At 32.2% G+C, this 23,823-nt stretch overlaps 3 protein-coding genes across 6 annotated transcripts; 2 read left to right on the plus strand and 1 right to left on the minus strand.

The window, feature by feature from the left end:
• Nucleotides 1-3,866: 3,866 nt before the first annotated feature.
• On the plus strand, nucleotides 3,867-6,017 carry LOC21403134 (3-oxo-5-alpha-steroid 4-dehydrogenase 2). Its single transcript, XM_010105672.2, has 2 exons — nucleotides 3,867-4,291; nucleotides 5,509-6,017. The coding sequence occupies exons 1-2, from the start codon at nucleotides 3,905-3,907 to the stop codon at nucleotides 5,977-5,979; spliced, it is 858 nt and encodes a 285-aa protein (XP_010103974.1). The 5' UTR covers nucleotides 3,867-3,904; the 3' UTR covers nucleotides 5,980-6,017.
• A 2,064-nt stretch (nucleotides 6,018-8,081) lies between these two features.
• On the plus strand, nucleotides 8,082-14,881 carry LOC21403135 (sucrose-phosphatase 2). 3 transcript variants are annotated; one of them, XM_024170471.1, is made up of 9 exons: nucleotides 8,082-8,205; nucleotides 8,273-8,572; nucleotides 9,231-9,332; nucleotides 9,485-9,679; nucleotides 9,796-10,086; nucleotides 10,953-11,139; nucleotides 11,644-11,690; nucleotides 11,834-11,938; nucleotides 14,679-14,881. In XM_024170471.1, the coding sequence occupies exons 1-8, from the start codon at nucleotides 8,146-8,148 to the stop codon at nucleotides 11,924-11,926; spliced, it is 1,275 nt and encodes a 424-aa protein (XP_024026239.1). In that variant the 5' UTR covers nucleotides 8,082-8,145; the 3' UTR covers nucleotides 11,927-11,938; nucleotides 14,679-14,881. The 3 variants fall into 3 exon arrangements, with proteins under 3 accessions (XP_024026239.1, XP_010103975.1, XP_024026240.1); XM_010105673.2 differs by lacking the exon at nucleotides 14,679-14,881 and adding an exon at nucleotides 12,024-12,471; XM_024170472.1 differs by lacking the exon at nucleotides 14,679-14,881 and having other exon boundaries at nucleotides 11,824-11,893.
• Nucleotides 14,882-17,007: 2,126 nt separating this feature from the next.
• Nucleotides 17,008-23,618, minus strand: LOC21403136 (beta-glucosidase BoGH3B). Of its 2 annotated transcripts, none has more exons than XM_024170519.1 (12): nucleotides 23,447-23,618; nucleotides 22,790-23,116; nucleotides 21,870-22,074; nucleotides 21,498-21,588; nucleotides 21,273-21,418; nucleotides 20,758-21,001; nucleotides 19,959-20,063; nucleotides 19,665-19,847; nucleotides 19,228-19,432; nucleotides 18,219-18,711; nucleotides 17,684-17,763; nucleotides 17,008-17,297 (listed from the first exon to the last, which is right to left on the minus strand). In XM_024170519.1, exons 2-12 carry the CDS (start codon nucleotides 23,013-23,015, stop codon nucleotides 17,293-17,295), a joined length of 1,983 nt encoding a protein of 660 aa, XP_024026287.1. In that variant the 5' UTR covers nucleotides 23,016-23,116; nucleotides 23,447-23,618; the 3' UTR covers nucleotides 17,008-17,292. The 2 variants fall into 2 exon arrangements, with proteins under 2 accessions (XP_024026287.1, XP_024026286.1); XM_024170518.1 differs by having other exon boundaries at nucleotides 17,008-17,302.
• Between the last annotated feature and the right edge of the window lie 205 nt (nucleotides 23,619-23,823).

Here is a 23,823-nt window from a genome sequence, read left to right on the forward strand (position 1 = left end):
ATTTTTTATTTTCGTTTTCTCCTCTCTCGAGCAGAGAGAGAAAGAGAAACATTAATGAGTTTTTTTATATTGAAAATAATCTCTTGATAAAACTACCAAAAGTATTTTTAAAAATGATTTCTGTATGAGATTGAAAACGTTTTCACTTTCATTTTCATACAAAAAATAAAATCATTTTAGAATGAGTTCCAAACGCGCCACATATTTTTTTCTTCTCCTTCTTCTTCTTCATTTTAACTTTTTAACTTTTTAACTTTTTCCTTTTTTATTTTTTCTTCTCCTTTTTTTCACTTATTGCCTTTTTTATTTTTTCGTTCATATATTTTTCACAGTTTATTTTTTTACAATATCCTTCTTTCATATACCTTTTTTTCTCACCTTTTTTTTAAATAATTCCTTTGAATATATCCTTATTTAAGGGGTCTTTTTTTCTTTTTTGGTCATGGTCCCTTTTATACTTAATTTCTAAGGAAACCACCTATTGGCCTTCTATTTCTTCTTCTTCTGTACATTTCCTCTTTTCTTTTTGTCATGCCTTATTTTTCTCCCCTTAAAAATTCTTTGGTAGTTAATTTTTCAACAGTGTCCTTCTTTAAAAGACTTATTTTTCCCATGCAGACATATTTAACTAGACACGTGTTGTGATTGAAACGCACATTTCAATTATTTTTTTCTTATTTTTATTTTGTATTTTTAAGTCACTTATTAAATTTTATTTTTTGAATCCACTATTTTTTTTTTGCCTATTGCTTTTTTTAGCAAAAAAAATAAAGTAAAATCTCTATAAGCCAACATAGGATAGCACTCTCATCTCACTAAGTCAAACTACCAATATTGTTTGACTTTTTTTATACAAAGCCATGCTCTATTTTTTGAGAAAAAAATGGCTCCAAGAAAGTTCCGAGATACCATATAAATTTTTTTTTTTTTTATCTTTCTTAACAAGTTGGGAGTTTCTCCGGTAAAAATCAAAGAAAACGAATTATCATTAATTTGTTACTCGGCTCCTCGTTCAATTCTTTTGAAGTCATTGGATCCTTTTCTTCGTTCGAGAACCTCTTCCCTTCTTCCACTCCGTTCCGAAGAGTAATTAAGACCAATTCAGTCACTTTTTCATTCATTTGGAATCTGTGCTCTTCTATTTCTTTATTTACTTTACTTATTTTTTTTTATTACTTTTCCCTCTCTTTTCTTTTTTGATTTTCTTCATTTCCATCATTCCTTAAGTGCCATAAGTTTGATCCTGTAGAATCTAACTCATTTTCTCATTGAGCGAAAGGTATTAGCTGTCATATTTATATAAAAAAAAACTATTTATTTTACATATTTTTTTAATATGATATTATTTTAATTAAATTTAACAGTCAGAAACTAATTATACTGATAGAGAGGCTCTGTCAAAAAAAAAATCCTAACAAATTAAGCTAACACGACACCAGCCAACAAATTTGCGGGAGCAAGAAAAAAACCCTATAGAAGCAAACATAGGATAACACTCTTATCTCACTAAGTCAAACTATTAATATTGTTTGACGTTTTTGGGAGAAGGCCATACTCTATTTTTTGAGAAAGAAATAACTCCAAGAAAGTTCTCCGAGTATTCAGCCAAAAAAAAAAAGAAAAAAAGAAAGTTCCCCGATTGTTACACGAATATTTAACTTGAGCTTTAATGTAGGACCACAACTTTTTTTAAGTAGACGGAAAGTATCTAAAAATAGATACAATCCATGGTTGAAAGAAATTTAGGGCCCGTTTAGTTCGTTAATTTGAGTTTTTAATTCGAGTTGAGATGTGACTTTATGTGAGAGCTTTTCACTGTAGCAAAAAAGTTAGATGTGATTGTTTGTGAGAACTTTTTACTGTAGAAAAACTCGAATTCTAAACTCGAATCAACGAAATAAATGGGGCTTTAATTATTAATGTCTTTTTTTATTTAAATAATGAGTAAGAATAAATTATGTGATGTTAAAAACCACAACACAAAAGTTTTTTTAACTGTTTGAAAAAAGAAATAAGACATGATTAAGATTAAAGATTAAAAAATTGTTAGAGGCATCAAGCTGAATGTGGAAAATTGAGAATTATAAATAAAGGAACAAAAAACATAAATCATAATCAATATAAACAAAGTGTAAGAAAGATTGACTTATCTGAATAAAGAAAAAAACTCCAATCAGTTGAATAATAAAACTGACACCATCAAAGAAGCATTGGAATGTTAAATTCCACTAAGGTGATTGTTGTTTAGCTCAAGAGGAAATAAAGGAAGGTTGTTTGGACCTTCTCTACAAATCTCCGTATCCGGAAAAACGTAAAAAATAAAAATATATTATTGGGTTATTAGCACGAATGGTTCTCAACCTCTTTAATAGGTGACAGTTTGGTCTCTAATATTTTTTTTAACAAAACAACCCCCAACCTCTTTAAGAGGTGACAATTTGGTCATTTCTGTTAAATTTTTAACAGAATTAATTCAAGTGCAAGGCATGTGATATTGTTAAATAGGGCATTTTAGTAAAATACCAAGACAAGCTCTCATTGTTTCAGTAAGCACGACTTGAAAAGAATTAAAAAATTTAGACAAATATTTTATAAAGAAAATTCAATAGGATCTTGGACGTCAAATTCTAACAGTATAATAACTTAGGCCTCGTTCGCTTTGCGAATTCGAGTTTAGATGTGACATTTTTTTAGAGCTTTTTACTGTAGCAAAAAAAAAAAAAAGATATGAAATTTTTTGAGAGCTTTTTACTGTAAAAATCTAGAACTGAAAACTCGAATCGATAAAATGTACGAGACCTTAATTTTTGATGTCATCAAATGCATACCATCAGATTATATGTGGATACCGGCTAGTATCACAACGATAATCTGTTAGTATCTTAAAGGTATACTTGGTATTTAAAATATACCTATATATATATAATTATAAAGCTTCTAGAAGGCCAACCACTACAAACATATATATATATATATATATTATGGCATAAGTTAGTCCAAACCAAGAATTTATAGCGTTTATGTAAAGAGTCCATCTTCGATTTGCTTCATTACTAGGCCTAGCTCTTTTTCTTTGGATTCAACTGAGATGAATTGCTCGTTAAACAATGAAAAACCAATAGAATATCGGATGGTTTTGAGACAGCTTGAAAATTATGGTCAAACTTCCTAGGAAATTTGTGAAATATTTCCTAAAATTTTAATATAGAAGATGAAAACAGAAGATGAAAAATGAGACAATTTGTAAAGTCTAGGAGAAATAGATGTGATGATCGACATAGTTTGGTGCATAAGTGAAAGTAACAATGATTCTAATTTAAAACTATATACGATTATTGTCATTTTTTACCCTCCTAAACTTTTGGGACTTTGAAAAATTGCGCCGTACGTAAGCTTTTAAATTCTTTAATTAACTCCTTAAATTTGTCAAACTGTTGTAACGTGGTCTAAATTAATCATCGTTTAAAGTGGTAATAGAACAAAGTCGGTTAAATTAGAACAAATTGCCCACGCTTAACAAGTTTAAGGGCTTAATTGCTATAATTAAAAGTTCAAAAGCAATTTGTCAAAGTAGAGTTTAAAGGATGAATATTATCGTCTCATGGCTACAAATAAAAATAAAACACACGCCAAAAAAAAAAAAAAAAAAAAAAAAACCCCCCCAAAAAAAAAAAAAAAAAAAAAAAACCCAAGGAGCATAAGTCTCCATTACTATCTCCGAACGTGTACCGTTAGCGTCCACAAATCTGCACTCCACCAGAAATATTTTGGGGTTTCAAAAAATCCTTTCCTTTTGTTACAAGTTTAAGCTATTTATAACCTCAAAAAGAGGGGAAAAAAAAATTTGCTATTTATTTATTGTTTTTCTTTGGAAGAGAGAGAAGACAGTAGAGACTTAACACAAATGGAGTCCATAATACTGAAAGTTGCATTCTCGCCACCTCCTTCTCTATTCCTAAACGCATTGTCGCTCATCAACTTGCCGTCGTTTGCCCTCAATGGTTTCTCGGAGTCGAGGGGACAGAATTTACAGTATTCAAAGTTTTGGCATGTTGGCAACAACAACAACAACAATGGTGATAATAATAGTAGTAATGGTTATAATTCTGAGAAATATTCGAAAAAATTAGGGCAAAGAAAGGTAGGTAGTAGAAGGGGCATGCTGATTTGCTATACTCCTGCATTTCTTGCGAGCGCGGCGTTGTTCTTCGTCTTTCCTCATGAGAATAATCTCAGACTTCTGCTGCTCAATTCAGCCCTTGCCCTTCACTTTTTCAAGAGGATTTTTGAGGTACCATTTATATATATATATATATATATATATAGAATATTTTACAAGCAGATAATTAAGTGGGAAATGGTTGAAATTAAAGCATGTTTTTGTGACGAGTATGAGAGTTAATTTTTAATTTTTATTTTTTTAGATGTTAGATTCTAATTTCTTGCTTATGTTTTTAGTCTTTTTTTTTTTTTTTTTTTTTTTTTTTTGTTTTTTTTTTTTTTTTTTTTTTTCTTGTTTTTTGTTTTTTTTTTGTTTTTTTTTTGTTTTTGTTTTTTTGGTTCTGGTGTAAGTAATAGATTATTATGTTCTATAATTGCTCCTTTCAAGTCAGGACTGGGATTGATATATTTTTTCTTTAAAGAAAATAGTTCAATTTGAATTAACAATTTGTTTGGTAGGTAAGAAGGAAAATGAAGGGATAGAGAAAAAAAAATGAACATACAAAAATCTTTGGAAAATTGCGATTTTCTAATATCTTTTCTTTCTGAACACCAAACCCTTTCTTATAAAAAAAAAAAAAAAAAAAAAAAAATTTTTTTCAAATTTTCCTATCACCCCCCCCTTTTTTAAAAAAAAAAAAAAAAAAAAAAAAAAAATCTTGTCTAAGTTTCCTGTCATGCACCTCGTCTAACATCGTTACAATAGAAAATGGACCAATGTTTGGTGGGGCGAAAAAGAGAGAGAATCAAACTTAAGGGAGGGATTTTAAAGAAGAAAAGAGAATCTCGGACTGTTTGTTAAAGAGAAATTTAGAAAGGAATGAGGTTGTAAATTCATGAAGCTAGCCTACCATTTCCTAATCCCCCAACATTGAAAAAGAAAAAAAAAAAGCAAGAAAAAATATTTGAAACAACAAATAGCATGTCAAAATATCACCTCATTTGTTATTTGTATAAAAGAAAAACTTGACACATTTCTTTTTATTTTCTTCACCTTGATATTTTGCCTTTCCCTCCTTTTCTATTTGCAATTACTCTTACCATACATTAATGTTAAAATAAGTTCATTCTCTCTCAAGGTGAAGTTTGTGGATAACATGCCTGAGAAATGCTAACGTCGCTCTTTCTGTCACTCTTTATATTCACTGTTTGACATATGAACTCTAAAAACATGATATATTATTATTTAAATAGAAATTAAAATTCGCATATCAATCAGTGAATACAGAGTGAGAAAGAGACTCATCCTATTAACTCCTGTTTTATATTGACCATGCATATATGCAGGTTCTATATGTTCACAAATACAGTGGCAATATGGTTCTCAAAACTGCAATTATCATCTCTCTGAGTTACTTAACGTCCACAACAACCATGATATATGCTCAACACCTTTCACAAGGGCTTGCAGAGCCTCAAATTGACCTGAAATACATTGGACTTTTCATGTTTCTGATAGGGATAACTGGGAATTTCTACCACCATTATCTTCTTTCCCAACTGAGAAAAAAAGGTGACGAAAAGTATAAGATTCCAAAGTGGGGTCTCTTCGGCCAAGTCATATGCCCGCATTACCTTTTCGAGATCATAGAATTTGTGGGCTTCTCTTTTATTTCTCAAACGCTGCATTCATTTTCTGTAGCTTTAGGCACAATGTTCTACTTAGTGGGAAGGAGTTTTGCTACTAGGCAATGGTACCTTTCAAAGTTTGAGGATTTTCCAAAGAATGTAAAGGCTCTCATTCCATATATTTTCTAGATGTAGAAAAAAGAGGGCCAAAAATTGATGTCACAAGATAACAGTATTTAAAGAAAATCATGTCACTATTACAAATTAAAAGATTAATCATAATAAATTATGACGAAATTTTCACCATGGTTTTCGAGAAATCGCTGTTTGGACTTTGATTTTTTTGGGTTATGTTTATGGTTTAGTTAATTAGATTTGTGTTAAGTTATATTTTGTTGAGAAACTTTGTTATGGATTTTTTATTTGAATTTGGGTTAGTTATATTTTGTTGAGAAATTTTGTTTATGGATTTAGATTTGAGTTATGGTTATTAAGATGATAGTTTTATGATTTCTGAATAATCAGGTAATTTATTGTTTGAGCAACAAAATAATTTTGGCTAATTAATACGGTTTTTTAAGACTTATAATGACGGGATTTTAGAAACCAACTGCATGACATTCTACGGGCAAATTTCACGACATTAACAATTATCGTGAAAAGTTGGGACTTCAAATGACTCGATTTCACGAATTTTTTTTTTACTGCACTGAAATGTTTTAATGATGGCTTTGTTAAATCTTTTTTCTTTTTTTCCCTTCCACTAGTGTGTTTTTTTTTTTAATTTCTAAAACAAAAGATTTCGAGCACCATAGCTTTAAGAAGTTTTCAAGAAATGATAATTTGGACCTTAACAAAAATAGTTTAAAAATAATTTACACAAACACGAAAACAAAACACAATGGCTCGTTTAGTTCGCTGATTCGAGTTTTTAATTCGAGTTGAGATGCGATTTTATGTGAGAGCTTTTTACTGTAGCAAAAAAGTTAGATGTGACTGTTTCTGAGAGCTTTTTATTATAGCAAAACTCAAATCGGTGAAATGAACGGAGTCAAAAAAATCTTGATTCCTGATCCTAATATCGAAAATAAATTTCAAAAAAATTAAAATAAAATAGTCATGTGCATATCGTGCAATATTTTGATTTTTTACAAATTCCTAATTTTTTAGGATTTTAAATGCATTGAATAGACAAATTCACCTCTTATATGAGAGTGTATGCAAAATTTCAACCTATCTAATAGGTACATAATGACTTATTAAGGATGCTTTTGGTATTTCAAAAATTTTAACCTGTTAAAAGTCTTCAAGAGTTTATATAACTCAGTAGATAATTTTGGAATAGTTTGAAGACGCAGAGAATACATTTTGATTATAAGGAAAAGGGAGAAAGAGAGAAATAGGCTAAGACTTGAGATGAATTAAAATTAATAGGCCAATAGTTTATATAAGTTAATCAATAGGCCAAATTACTATTTTCGTCCATAACTTATCTGGTTATGAACCATAACTTGACAAGTTATTGTCCATAACTTATCTGGTTATGAACCATAACTTGACAAGTTATTGTCCATAACTTGTCTGGTTATGAACCATAACTTGATAAGTTTGTCCATAATTTATCTGGTTATGAGCCATAACTTGACAAGTTATGACCTATTAATTTTTATAATTAAAAATTAGTCTATATACTTTCTTAAGCTTTTTATATTGGCCTATTTTTTACTATTTCTCTAAGGAAAATTGTGATATTTAGTTAGACTCAAGGGGTACGCTTCGAACGTTATTACACGAGTTGAGAATGGCTTAGGCAATGCACGTTTGTGGCTAGAAATTAAAGTGAGGACGAATTGCTTTGCTTTGCTTTTCCACTTTCATATTATCCACATTTCTATTGAATTCCAAGTTCAAGATACATTGCGGCATTAGATTCGCGATTCAAACTACAATTTAATTTTTTATTACAATATTTTTTCTCATAAAAATTTAAATTTAATTTTTTACTACACGTTCTCACGTAAAAATTCATTACATAATCATTTTTACTTCCGAATAACTCGATTCGCCATATCCATCAAACCACATAAACCTCGTTAAATAATTGTCTACATCACAAAGGAATTTTCCTAACGCGTTACTATCTTCCCTATTTATTTCTCCTCCTTTGTTATCTTCACGGTTTTTCTATGTGCATTTACCTTCTTACCCTCCACAATAAGACCCCCAATCAAATGATTCCGTACAAAGCAAAGCATAAGCATTATTCCCTGCTGTCCCCAACACTTGGCTTCTGGGATTAATACATGAGCTTTTTTCCCATTTTCTTGGGAATCACAGAGAAACTCTCATGGTAGCATGGACCGTCTCAATGGCTCAGCACGTCTCATGATCGTCTCAGATCTCGATTCCACCATGGTAACATCTCTCCATTTTTCCTTTCTTCTTCTTTCTTCTTCTCATGGGTGCTTTGTTTGTTTTTCAGGTCGACCACGAAGACCCAGAAGACGTCTCTCTTCTCCGGTTCAACGCTCTATGGGAAGCCCATTACCGCCACGACTCTCTTCTGGTTTTCTCAACCGGAAGATCGCCGGCTTCTTACAAACAGTTGAGGAAGGAGAAGCCCCTCTTGACCCCCGATATCGCCGTCATGTCGGTCGGCACTGAGATTGCCTATGGCGACGCAATGCTGGTCGATGCTGGTTGGGAAGAGATTCTGAGTCGCAAGTGGAACAGAGACATCGTCGTTGAAGAAACCGCCAAATTTCCTGAGCTTATTCCCCAGGTCAGTTTCTGATCCTAATTGCAAGATTCCATTGAAATGGTCGTGACAAAATGTTTTCATTTAATCAATTTTTAATTTTTTATTGGATGACCCTTTTCTGCCATTGCTTTTGTTTATATGCATTTAGTCGATAGAAGAAACGATAAAAATTATATAGCTTTCGAGGAAGTTTTATAAAGTTAGAGACATTAGAATGATGTTTTATAAAGTTTTATTGAAACTTTGGAATAAGTTTTAAAGTCTTCTCAAAAGAGCTTTCTTGAAAAAGTCGTATTTGGCGACTTTTGACAGAAAAGCTGCTCTTGAAACAAGCTTTAATGCTTTCTCCAAGTATTTATGTGCAATTGTGTTTACAAAATTGTAATTTTGGCCATGGCATTACAAGCATTACTCCTGCAAGTTTCTATATAATTTTGAAATGTGGGGGCATGAGTGCTACTTATGAGAGAGATGGGAACATCTCTCCTACGATGTTGGAATTGTGAAAACGTAAAATTGGTATAATTTTCTTTTGGAATGAGTTCCAGACCATTGTTTTAACTACAAAGAACAGTCTGAATTAACATGTTTAGGAAGTTTTGGGATGGTGGTCTTTATGCTCAGATTTTAAGGTCAATATTTGCTAATAATTTTCAATTCTTATGTGGAATCATTGCAGGCAGAGATAGATCAACGCCCTGCCAAGGTTAGCTTTTTTGTAGAAAAGGTTAATGCGCAGAGAATAATAGATGTTCTATCTGAGCGTTTAGAGAAAAGAGGGGTAAGACTTGGTTTGTCCATCTAGACGACATGGTTAGAATATTTTTCAATTTCCTTTGGTAGCCCACTTGCATTAATTTGTGTTTCATCGCTCAAAAATATCCTTTAAATTAGAGTGACTTGTCTTCCTAATCTTGATCAATATTTGGTCAGTTAGATATAAAAATAATTTATAGCAGTGGCACTGCTTTGGACGTTTTACCGCGAGGTGCTGGAAAAGGGCAGGCCCTTGCATATCTGCTGAAGAAACTTGAATCCGATGGAAAACCACCTGCCAACACTCTTGTTTGTGGTGACTCTGGCAACGACACAGAACTGTTCAGCATTCCAGAAGTCTATGGCGTGATGGTTTGTATGCTTACATCATTTTGTTTTCTCAGTTCACTGATTACATATTTTTTTCATAAGTTGTAATTTCAAATTGTATTATCGGGTATCGAGCTGTCTCATTTCTTGATTTTCAGGTCAGTAATGCACAGGAGGAACTTTTGCAGTGGCATTTAGAAAACATGAAAAGCAATCCTAAAATAATTCATGCAACTCAGAGATGCACAGCGGGAATCATAGAAGCGATTGGTAGGTTTGGTCTTGGTCCAAATGTATCTCCAAGAGACATTATGGACTTTCAAAAGTGGAATGGAGAAAATGTCAATCCTGTTTATGAAGTAGTGAATTTTTATTTGTTTTACGAGAGATGGAGGTGTGCACAAGTGCAGAAGTCTGAGCATTATTTGCAGAAACTGAAATCAATGTTTGTAAGTTTTATCTTTTTGTTTCTGGAAAAAAAATACAAAACATAATCCTTTTAATCGTCAATCAGTAGCCTTTGGCATGCCCTTGTACTATACATTTGTATAAGGGTGATTTAGAAATTCTCAGTCACGTGAAATGTTAAATACAATGAATGGCGCTGAAAAATGTTATATATATTTTTCTATATATATATATAGAAAAATGAATAGAATGGAGCTATGAACTAAAACTTATACGGCTTTGATCAGGTTTTGTATGTCCCTTTTGTTAGGAAACTAGGACAGGGTTTCTTTAGGTGGATTTCAGCTCTTTCGTAGAGCAATTATTTTACTTCCTTTTCCATATACAACATTTGAGCACAAAAGTAAAAATAAAAGAAAAAAAATAAAGAATATAATATAAAATAAAATAAAAATTCTCTACTTCATACTTTTGACTTTTCGCCTTTCAATAATATAGTTCCATCATGCTTTGTTTATTCTCTGTAAATGAAAGAAATATATATTAAGAAGAAAGTCATTTTGCCAGCTTGAGGTTTTCAATTATGAAGTATTGTTCTGCATTTTTTTTATGTTCCTTTTCGTTCTTTATTCTCTCTCTTTTCAAGTTATAATGTTAGGCTCTTGCTTTTACAAGGTAGAATTTGTTGTTCCCACACTTCATGAATAAGTCTTATGATTACCTGTTTTTTTTTTTTTTTTTTTAGAACTTCAAAGGGGTCAGCAAATTTGCTATCCAAAAATGCTGTGATTTAGTTCTTATTACAAAGTTTTCCATTTTGTAAATCTTGACAACTAACATGTTTTCTACACTCTGTGTTATGGCTTAATAACTTATTTGGTGAATGTTGGAATTTCTTTCTTGCAAGTACCCCCTCTGTTCATTCATCCATCCATCGGGAACTGAGTGGTCTATTCACCAGTGCATAGACACAATGGAAAGGCTACACGGGGACAGGCAGGGAAAACAATACAAGGTATGGGTAGATCGAGTATCGTCAGCACAAATTGGCTCAGGCTCATGGCTGGTGAAGTGCAATAAGTGGGAATCATTCGGTGAGACTTCACTTTGGGATTTTTGTTGTAACTTTTGTTATACAAATAAAATCCTCAATGTAGTTTGGTTCTTGGAATGAAGATAAAATTAGTGCTGCCACTAGGAACGAGGAAACAATGAGAGGACCAAACATGATTGATCAAAGAGTGAAGTGCCTTACCTGATAAATTGAAAGTGACGGCACAGAAATTATGCTTGAAATCTCCAGTGTCACAAATAACAAATTCCAGAAAAAAGTTGTCGAACTGCCGCGTTATTTCATTTTTAATTTCATTGTGGCATGACAACTGATCTGTTCTTCACTTCTTTATTAATTGCCATCTGAATTTTGATACTTAAAATATCTGGGTATTCGGTGAAATTTTAGCGTGCTGCTTTGCGGATCAATTTTAATTTTATGATGATCCGTCCCTTTTCTCTCTCTGTCTTTGCGTGTAAACACGTCCTTGTAGCTTCTTTTTTATATTCATTTATACTTATCAGTTTTCAACTTGTTATTGCAGGGGCAGAGCGGTATTGCTGTTTGACAACAATCTTAATAAGTTCAAAGGTATAACTACATTGTTAAATTGATCACAATCCAATAAAATGTCATGTCCTTGGCTCCTCCTTGAAATGCTACGTGTATGTTCTAGAGAAGTATCTGAATCTTGTAATCATTATAGTCACGTTTTCTTGCATAGTTTTTTGTAGGCTGATGTACCAAATGCGTTGGTGTGGTTACATATGCATCAGACATGGTTGGACGGCCCGGATGTAAAGCACCCTGATACCTGGCTGTTCTAGGTTGCTAACAAGGTCAGCATCCACCTATTCATGTGAATATGTTTCAACTCTATTTGCAGCTTCAATGGCATCTTATTTTTTTTACCTATCTTTCTAGTCGTAAGGGACTTGCTGTTGATTTTAGTGGCGGAATCAATGTCGTTTGGGCAACGACTTTGTTGCATTCTCATTTGATATTATCATCCTACTTCATATCAGGGTTCTTATTTTTGTAGCATGCAATTTGACTGAGTACTGCTAGATACATCCGAAGCTATATCTTGTACTTTTTGATTTTGTTGGAGACTAGTGACTGTTTTGTATTTCTTTGTTATTGTTAATGAAAAACAGCCAAGTAGTGAAGAAAATAGGGGAAAGAAAATGAGAATGATCTTATTCAGAAGGGCTTGACTCTATTAGATTATATGACTCTTATAGAGGAGCCACTTGGAGGTACTTGAGGAAAATTAGGTTCTAGCTAACGGAATCTTACATTCATCTTTTAGCAGAAAAGTGAATATACATCAACAAACTCATTTCTACATATGTTATAAATTAATAATGGTACCGACTTTTCAGCAGAGGGAAAAAAAAAAAAAAAAAAAAAAAGTCACGTTTCTATTTTGTTAAAAGAAAGGCCATGATTTAATAAAAAGTCACGTTTATATTCGTAGAAAATTAGTTCAGCTTGAACTTTGAAGATTATTATAAACACCAAAATGAATGAAGCACATAAGATGGGAGAGGATCAGTAACGTCGGCGATGCTGCTGCAAATATGGCTACCATATTTGTCATTTTTACGTTAGTAAGTGTTAAAAATATTATTACGTCAATTAATAATAAGAGATTGCATCTGGTAATAAAAAAATGACAACTCACATCCAACATCAATTAGTACACAAAAATTAAAATTAAAATTGGTGTCTTTAATATTACTCAAGACAGAATAATTCATCTCAAAGTGGAAATGTTGAAAATAGTTGGTGGAATGGAGCCATTAAGATTATTAAATATGGGAGTCAAGTTCTCTAGCTTATGAAGATTGCCAATTTCACTTAGTATTCTAACCCAACAATTCAATTCAAATGGTAGTTTAGGATTGAAATTGATATTTAGTAGATAACTAAATAATGACAATTCGAATCATTAATAAAGATCAAACTCTTGATTTTAGAATGCACCCTCCCGTAAATTCTAACAATCCATTGTTGTCTACAGTCTAACAATTCTCGATTCTACTTTTTCTCTCTTTAACTTCAAGTTTAAAAATATCATAACTTTTTTGTTTAAATTTCGATTGAGATGATTTTTTTTTTTTTTTTTTTTTTTGTGCATAATGAAGAGAGGAACAAATGCCCAACCATAATGCATATTTTTTAATGTCATTTATAATGAGATTTTATAAGATTTGTTATAAAACTCTAATGACAATTTTCAATGCTTTATCCAAACGCATTTCGGATTTTATACTCAATTCAAATTACAATATATTTACGTATTTAAATACCGGTTCAAATCACAATTAAAATCACCACAACTCAAACTAAATCAACAATTTGAGTTGTTGAACCAAACAAGGCCTAAGACTCTCAGTTTGATGATTTAATTAGCTAAAAAACTATTGCCATTAGTTTCTGAAATGATAAAGCTGAATTTTTATGAATATAATATATCTTTTCTTAATTAGAAATACATTCTTCACGACATAATGATAAATGGTTCTTCAGAAAGAAGGAACACAGTAAAGCCCTAACATCTAACTAGAATCTTTGATGACGAAATGTCCAACTTCAAAAAACTCTTTATTATATAAAATAGACTATTTATTGCAATTAGTATGTATATCATAATCCATATAATATTCTAATAATATGCAACTTAAGATGTATTCTCATAAATTCATAGCATGCACGTACATTTTCATGCTTGAAGGATATAAATAAAACATAATTATAAGAGGCATCAGTCATATTGGGTAGATTTTGTACGAGTATATAAATCATAAGATCTTTCAGATAAGCTTATAAGTATATAACTAATGAAATTAAATAAGGGTTACTTATCTAGGTTTCAAGCAAATGATATGGTACTACAATAAGTGAGAATGTCCTCCGAGAACTCATGACTTATGTGCCCTTAACGTTTATATTGTATGTATCACAGAGTCTAAAGTTACTATAAATAATATCCCCTTAAGGCTTAATGAAATCACTCAAACGACCTCCTGTTATATACAAAGTACTGTTAAATGAATATATGAAATCAAATATATATGTGTCTATTACATTGAGTAATATATATATATATATATATATAGGTTTTTTCAGTCCCTCTAGTGGGGTACTTCCGTCGTAATACTTAATTATGAAAACGTAATATGATAATTATTGAACGTAACATTAACGTTAGAGAGAAGTAATACAAAAAAGTTTAATCATCTAAATATTGTATTATTTTTTTCTAACGTCGGTGTTATGTTTAATAATTATAATGTTATGTTTTCATAACTTATTGTCGGTAAGAAAAAAGCCTATATATATATATATATATATATATATTTATATGTGTTTGTAATGTACATGACGACAGAAGAGAGTATGGTTACGATACCTTTTGTCTTGGTCTTCACTTCCTTATTGCTTTTTAAGCTTTTCTGCTTTGCATTTTCCGTAACTATCCTTGTAACATTGCAAAAATTTTGTCGGATCTGATTTCTCTCTGCAAATATTACGTGCCTTTAATCTGCATTCTTTTTGTTGTCTGAAATGAAGTTTTGTCGGAGTAGCCATATCAACGTTTGGAAGATTCATTTGCGCTTGCACATCTAGGATTATACTACTTGAGATCATGACCAAGATGACAATTATAATTGCCCTCATGTATGTACCTCATTACATGATTATATGATTTTTATGGACTTGGATTGTAAACGTTACTTTTTGAGTCATTGTAAAAGCTATCCTGTTCATATGTACTACCTTTTCTTTTGTAGAGGTCAAAGAACGTCGACAAAAATAATGTGTCCTTTCGTGAATAAATTCTTCTTAGATGCGAAAAGTCAAAAAACAATAATGAAACTGGAATACAGATGATTCAAAACAAAATTCATAAATAATAATATTATAATAAAAGAGAGACTGTTTTAGGAATATCCATCTTTCAGTAGCGAAACTTACAGTTAATGAGCAAGGATATTAGATTCCTCTCCTTTTGGTAGTATGATAGAACAAAATGTGGAAAACTGAAAGGAAGAAGGAAACACTAATGGGTGACAGAGTTTGAAGTTTTCTTTTAGTCTTACAAAACACACGTTTAAAGATTAATTAAATTGTACAAAATCATATAAGATATCATATTTGTGCCGTCCTCTTCTTTTGGGTGTCGCCAATCGCCACAAAATCACAAGTAAAATAGCCCCCAAAGGTGATGAGAGATCCGGAACAAAAGAGGGAAATGAATTAAAGAGATATCGAGGTCCTCTAGGCCCTATAGCAGCCGAGCAACCGTAACTACCTCTAGGCATGACCGAAAGGGCCCTCCTCACAAGTTGAGAAAGGTGGCCATTGAACCATAGTTACTTGCATCAGAAGTCAAATCTCGTTATCTCAACCCCTACCAAGAGATATTGAAGAACAAACTGGTAGTTTAAAAATAATCTCAAGCACTTCTATATGGAACTCGAATTTAAGACCTCACATCTATCAAATCATTTTTATGCTACGACTTTGTTATCGCAGCATATTCTATTCGATTGTTACTTCATTTTTCACTCTCAATTGCTGATCCAAAGCCTCTTTGAAAAGGGATTTACAATTCAAATTTCATTTGTAAGGGTGCGTTTGGTTGGGTAGAAAGGAAATGAATAAATTGAAATAGAACTTACGTCTGATGTTTAGTTGGATTTATAAGAAAAGAATAGTCATTCAAAAGGAATAGTCATTCATTCATTTTGGATGAATCATCATTTTTTCATTACATGAGAGGAATAAACATTCCAAACTCTTTTCATTGTTTTTTTTTCATAATTACCCTTCAATATTATAATATAATGATAATAAATTATATTTGTTATATCTTATAATATGTAATATAATATAATATATACTAAAAATATTATAATATAATTATAATAATATGATATAAAATAATATAATTTATAATATAGCTATAAATTAAAATATATGTATTTAATATTCTATAATAATATATTATATATTATGACGTAATTATATCTTATAATATAATATAATATAGTTGTAATTTTTTATTATATGATAACTGAAATATTATTATTTATTATATAATCTTATAATATATTTCATAATATTATAATTATATTAACCATTTTAAGAATATTATTATATTCTATATCATGTGTTATATAATAATAGTTTTATTGTATTATATTAAATATAATAATTATATATTATCTTGTAACTATATATATTATATTATATCATATTATTATATTATATAAGAAACAATAATGTTTTATAATATTATGATTATATTAACCATTTTAAGAATATTATTATATTCTATATCATGTGTTATATAATAATAGTTTTATTGTATTATATTAAATATAATAATTATATATTATCTTGTAACTATATATATTATATTATAGTATAATATAATATAGTTGTAATTTTTTATTATATGATAACTGAAATATTATTATTTATTATATAATCTTATAATATACTTTACAATATTTTATAATTATATTAACCATTTTAATATTATTATATTTTATATCATAATTATATAATTTTATTATATTATATTATATTTTATATATTATATGATCAATATATAAAATATTAGTGTTATATATAATACAAGAGTAATTTTGTCAACATGAAAATATTCATGTTTCATTTCATAATATTCTTAAAATTACAACTAAACAAATAAAGTAATTTTATTTTCTATTCTATTATCATTATCATTCTTCACTGCAACTAAACGCACCCTAAGTTCTATAAAATTACTTTGTTCACGAATCACGGCTAAGGATCTGAAAGGTCGTACGAGATAAATAATTACCACACTGTAAAAGATAATTTTCTAAAATTTCTAAAAGGGAAATTGTGAAACAATGATAATGTTGTATTGTGATGGGTAGAGAAATAAATGGCCTCGATATAATAAATGCTCAAAAGGTTTTTGTCACCATAATAACATTGGTCGTACTCCTAATACAATGAGCCCAGAACGTTGATGAGCTAATAAAGCTAATCCTATTCAATTGGACTAAAAAATATATAAATAATGAAAAATAATTTGGAAGGAGGTGGCCTACTAAGAGCTATAAATCAACCAACAAAATCCTCCAAAAATCCAATCTTGTTAAGTTGTAGGCTGCTGCTCAAAACTTCATCACCCTGCACTTAAAACAACCAAAGTAAGCCAACTTTATGTGAACAAAGAAGACAATGTGCACGATGAAAGAATAAGAGAATTTAGGTGGCCGGCCATTAGAATGGCTAATGCGCTGGTCAATCGAATCCGATCAATCAGAATCAGCGATCGGCCACCAAATCAAGGCTCGATTGGTAAATTCTTGATTGAAATTGGTTAAATATTTAGTTTATATCAATCGATTATTGACCGACCATTTTCAAGAAAATGGCTTTTAACGTACAGCAACGCTCTATATATAAAATTTGAAATTCCTGTATACTTAGGTTAAAAAAGGTGCAACAGGGGAAAAAAAAACAGAGAAAACCATTCGTCAAGATGAAATATTTTGATAAATATATAGACATACCTCTTAAGCATAAACTGATAATTAGAGAAAACATGACCAGGAGAGCGTATGGCCTTCCAGCACAACCAGCTGAGGTTGACCTACACAGCACAATCAACCAATTACTACGTACTTTTACAAGAAACCAAGCTCTTTCATGAATATTACCAGTCAAAAGTGACATTGAAACTCAGGCAACATAAACAAAATGTACCCCAAAAAAGGAAAAAAGGCACCAGGAATTTGCCCCAAGCCATTGACTAGTTTTTTATTTTTATTTTTATTTTTTTTTTTATATATATAATAACGAAAACAATATGATTATGGTGCTGAAGGTGATGACGTTGTGACCAAGAATGAAGAAAATAGTGGTGATTATTAACTTTATCAGCTAAATAAGATTGCAAATATCAATTTCTTTGGGTTTGAACAAGCACATCCTTGGGCAGTTATGTTTTTGCTAATTCAATCGAAGGAATTGCCATCAGAGCAAATAATGGGTGGGAAGAAAATAGTAGAAACTAAACACATCAAAAACTTTTTCATAGAAACTTACCTTGCTACAAGCTCCGTAACTGACTCAGTTTTGAGTCCAAAACCCAGAGTGAAGAGCGGATCATAGTGCGGATCACCATAATTCATTGGAAGTTGATCTACAGTTCTAAACCATGTCATTGGCAGCTTCCCAGTAAATCCATAGTCCCCGAAAAGGACATCAGCAATTCCTTGGCCTTCAGTGCCCGGCAACCATGCTGCCACTAGGGCATCAACGGGGGAAAGATACGGTTCAATCACAATAGGTCTGCCAGAAATGATGACAACCACACACTTGACACTCTGACAAACATTGCTGATGACAGTAGGCCCGGGATCTTCCATTGTTAGTGTGATGCTGTCGCCAAGGGTCTCAACATAAGTGTGCTCGCCAACAACAATAACTGCGTAGGCAAAGTTGTTGGACTTGACAAAATCAGCATCAGGGTTCTCATTGTAGACGGTCTCTGTGCTTGGATCAACTGTTGATTTAATCGCATCAAGGATTGTAGTTCCTGCACATCATGGAAAGGAAGTCCATCACTGTCATTGCTACCATCACCGTCATTGCTAGTCTAGTTTTTGGAATCAAGAATCTTAGAATAATTAAAGGGTATTTGGACATAAATTCAACACTTTGAGGATAAGACCCTACAACTACAATATGGAATAAAAACTATTGTATTCCTGCAGATAATATTTGTACTCAAATGCTTAAGAACTTGCAATGGATCTCAAATATGACATACAGAAATCTAAATCACCCAAAGTAACATAGTAACTGTTTCTTCAAGAATGCAAAACTATGAAATGCTAGTGATGACCAAGTACAGCAAAAAAGTCTACAGGTTCTCACACATCAAGTCCTATTATTTGTCACGAGCAACCAGGATCTTGTGAGCCTCACAGATTAAAGTCCCAAAACCTTTAACAGTAAAAGAAAATTCTTCCTTATGAAAGTGGTGTTTGGAATGTTCCGTGTGAATACAAGTCTCTTATATGTGGATTACGAGAACAAAAAAGGAGAATACCCCTTGTACTGTTGTTTCCACTAAATCCTTCCCATGAAATTGTCCAGCCACCGCACTGGTAACCCAAATTATTAGCATGACTACCAGCAACCAGGATCTTGTGAGCCTTCTTGTAAAGGGGGAGTAACGGAGTAGTTTCGTTTTTCCCATTCTTCAGAAGCACAAGTGATTTTCTAACTGCCTCTCTTGCCAAGTCTCTGTGTGCCTAATGGAGTAGCATATATTCATTCAACTATGAAAGTCAATTTTTCCTAAAACCAAAGCCTTTTAGTACATTGAATAGCAAAGAAGTTGATATATTTTACATAAATTTTCGCTGTTGAACTTTGATGAGTTTAGTTCCCTTCTTTCCTTTTAATCCATCAAAAGGTCTGTTATAAAATTGAATGGGTGCTAGAAAATTTGAAATGGTGATGGTTGTTTTCTGATAAACTAACCTGGCTTCCAAGCTCATTTACTAAGCTAAAATCAGCCAGCGGGTTCTCAAAAAGACCCAAGGTGAACTTAACGAGTAAAATCCGCCCCACAGCATCGTTAATTCTATCAATTGGAATGACGTTGTTCTTAACCAAGTTAGTGAGGTCATTGATGAACTCACTGTAGTTGAAAGGGACCATAACCTGTTGAAACATTAAAACAGAAGCAAAGTTTTTAAAAAATTTGGTTAAGAGCAGCAGAAACATGACTTCCATACAACAATTTTCTAGTTGAGAACAATGTTAGCCACTAACCATGTCAATTCCTGCTTCAACTGCAGCTTGGACAGAATATGAGTAGTTTGAATGTGGTGGAGAAGTAATCCTGTCAATTCCTTCCCAATCTGAGATGACAAAACCCTGAGTTTTGACAAACCGTTTGGCAAGAGAAAATGAGAATCAATGCTGGCCAGATACAATTAGAGTCAAAGAAGCCCCTACTTTATAATGATAAGAAACAAAATAAAGAAGTTCGAAAGTTGGAATCTTAATATCGTTGTTTCACATCTCTCATCAAGTAATACTGACTGGGACTTGACGTTGACCTGGTCTGTTTTGATATAAGATCCTTGGCTGAGAATTCTCAAGTATTCTTAGGAAAAGAAAATGTGATTTCAGAATTCAACAAGGAAATGCCAGGTGGAACTTTCCCATATTACATGTAAGTGCGAAATAAATGAAATCATTTAAAGGTAAAAAGAAGCAGTGAAACTTGATTAAAAAATTTAACATAAGAGTGTAGGCGTTTCGGGCATATCTGGAGCAATCATACTTGAGAAGGGCCATAGCCATAAGATTTTAGCATGATAAATGAGAGACGTCCGTTTAAGATTTTAGGTAAGATATAGTAGTAGCCAATAAAGATAGCGAGAATTGAAATCAAATTTAACTTTATTTTACACGAGAAACCTTCGTTTGAAAGCAGTAGGAAGTTAACAGCCAGGTTAGCAATTCCGTTTTTTGTTGAATTTTGCTCCTTATAGAAAGACACAACATCATCTACGAGTTACCATGCTATAACCTCAATAAGCATGTAAAATATAAAATCAATAACCTTAAATTTAAGGGTGTCCTTGAGGAATCCAGTGATCAACTCACGGTTTGCGTGCATCTTTTCTCCATTCCAGCTGGAGTAGGAAGCCATGACCGTTGAGACACCCTTAATAATTGCATCAGAATATGCAGGCATGTGGATGCTAAGCAAGCCATGCATGTCGAGTAAAGTATTGTTTTCATTGATGCCCTTCACTGTCCCACCGTCACCTACGAAGTGCTTTGCGCAAGCAGCGACCTTAGTCCTGTAGATAAAAAGAGTTTAAAAACTAAGAATCATTAGAGTAAAATTAGCAGAATGTATATGATGTGCAGCTAAAAGAACAGAACAAATAAAGCAATAAGAGCCATAATTGCATAAACATCAGTGGTAAGTAAGTATGTTTTTGGTTTTCTATAGAAGAAAATGAGAAAAACAAACACAAAAACAATTGTAAACACGATAACACAGTAGCAAAACAGAAAAGGAAAGAAGCAGCAAAAGAAGTGATCTTTATCTTGCATGGGGAATCATACTTTCCACCAACATATGGAACTCCTTTTCGAGAGTTAGCAGGAATATCTCCCTGTAAACCCGGAATGATCTCTGTCATTTCTTGCACAATTTTGTGATCCTCACTGTAGCTTTCGTAACACCGACCCCATCTTGGATCTCTACAGACCTACATAGAAGGTTTCAGGTGTAAGGAAGGCTTGGCATAACTGTAGGAAGTACAGAAACAAAGTTCGAATATAGGTTACCGCAATGCACGGAGCAAAGACATACGGAATGCCTGTAGCTCTGACTTCAAGAGCAGTAGCAACACCAATCCTCCGAGCCAGGTCAGGATCCCTGAATAGGCAAGATGATAAAAGTACCTCAACAGTCAGAACTAGCTGAAACTTTTGCACTAAAGAAGCAGTTAATAGAAAAACCCCGTTGAAATTTTCTGTTGGATAGTGCTTATGAGAACAAAACTCTTGTCAGTATTTTCTATGGAAATTAGAGCGTTTCATAGACCCAGTGAAAAGAGATGTAATCAGAATTATTTATGTTGGAGAACACATTATTTTGGGAAAGATTTGTCAAGTATAAACGACTCTAACAATGAATTTAGATCAATTTCTACTTACCTCGTAGCTCCGAGCCCAATGTTGTGCGGAAATATTGTAGCATTATAAACATTATTGTGCCCGTGCACAGCATCAATGCCATAAATCATCGGTATACCCAAACGACTAGAGAGAGCCCCCTTCTGAAATTCGTTTATCATGTTAATCCAGTCCTCAGCACTAGCATCAGGGAGCGGTGCACTGCCTCCACCACTCAATACACTCCCTGCAAAATCCAAACTCCATCTTGTATTTCACTGATTCAATGCCATGACTTTGCCAATTTTTAATCTCTTACTTTTTAAAGAAGTGAAGACGGTTACTTCTCGTCCTGCGTAGCTAGTAAATGTGAATGTCTATTACTCTGATTTATTTTCCTCGCCATAACCGTATTTCCTTTTTCTAGTACCCTTTCATGTGCTTCGCTCAAATGAATGGTATGGAGAAGAAAATAAATCAGAGTAAAACATACATTACGCCCCAAAAACCGTTTTGACTTTGGGTTCATGTCATAAAAAGTAACATAGTCGCAGAATGTGAAATGGATTCAGATATTTAAAGGCAAAAATAGAGGAGTGATATCTCTTTATTAGACTTTAAATGGATAAGATCAATGAAAAGAAAACAGAACAATTTAGTGACATACATTGGAGAATTTAAGAAAGATGGGGCCAAAGTACACAACATTATTATAAGGTGAATGATTTATTCCAAAAAGTCTTTACTTAAAAAAAAGGTAAAAAGCTTTGCAGGTATAGAAAGAACCCGCATTTCACACAAAACTTCAAACTGAATCATTTGCAATAAAATGGATGTTACACCCACAAATAAATAAATAAATAAATAAATATTTCTTCAAAATCACATAGAAACATACACAATCACAAACCAAGCAATGCACAGAAAATTAAGCCAATAGAGGCACGAACATTAAAAATTACCAATGGAGTAAGTTCTCAATGTCAAGACATTGGCAACACTCTTGTCAATCTGTGTCATCTGGCCAATCTTCTCTTCAAGAGTCATTCTGCTAAGAAGGTCCCGAACCCGAACCGCCACCGGCTGTTTCGGATCTTTGTACTTCATGTACTCTATTTCTTCAGCCATAGCTGCCCACCATGACACCCACACTAGGGCCACCAATGCCAGCACTGAAAACCTAGTCATTATCACTCACCTTCAAACAACCTTTTCTTCTAATATGGCAATGACCCAGAAAAAACTTCAGAATGAGATCACTTCTACACTCGATTCTTTTTGTTTGGATACTGAGAAAACATACAAAATCAGAAGAAAGTGGTAAAGAAAGCAGTAGATGCTTCAATTGAATACTAATGGAGCCGCCCAGTTTAGTTCACTTATTCATATTTTGTGTTCATCAGCAAATTGAGAAAGAAAAGAAAAGCAAGAAAACAACTGAAAATTTAACAACATAAAAGAAACAAATCAAGGATTCAAACTTTTCCCATCAAGTTGTTTCCTTTTATGCATTTTGCTGTGCAACCAACCAGAAAGGAAAATGCAAAAAAAAAAAAAAAAAAAAAAAAAAAAAAAAAAAAAAAAAAGCAAACAACTATAAGAGAAAGCAGATGCCTTACATTGAAGAGCATTATTCAAGAAAAGAAAATGGAAAGTGTAAGGAAAAATGGGTCGATCATTAGAGAATCAGTAATATGCTTTCTAGTTTTTTCTTTTTCGTTCTTTTTTTTTTCTTTCTCCTTTCTCTGATTCGCGAGAAATGTCGGCTTTGCTTTGCTTGAGAGTCGTGAGCTTGAGTGGAGAAAAGGGTAACCGGTTGTTCCCAACCTCTTAAGTTGCATTTAGAGCTTCTTGAGTTACATTTTTTAGTTATAATTTGAGTGTAGATTTTAAGTTAAATTTGAGTTATAATTTAGATTTAAATTATAATTTGAGTTTGTATGCATGTTTTTTTAGAGTGTGATTTCAGTATAGTTTTTGAGTTGAATTTTTATAA

Source organism: Morus notabilis, unplaced genomic scaffold (genome assembly GCF_000414095.1).
Source record: "Morus notabilis unplaced genomic scaffold, ASM41409v2 Scaffold1333, whole genome shotgun sequence".
NCBI classification, from domain to species: domain Eukaryota; kingdom Viridiplantae; phylum Streptophyta; class Magnoliopsida; order Rosales; family Moraceae; genus Morus; species Morus notabilis.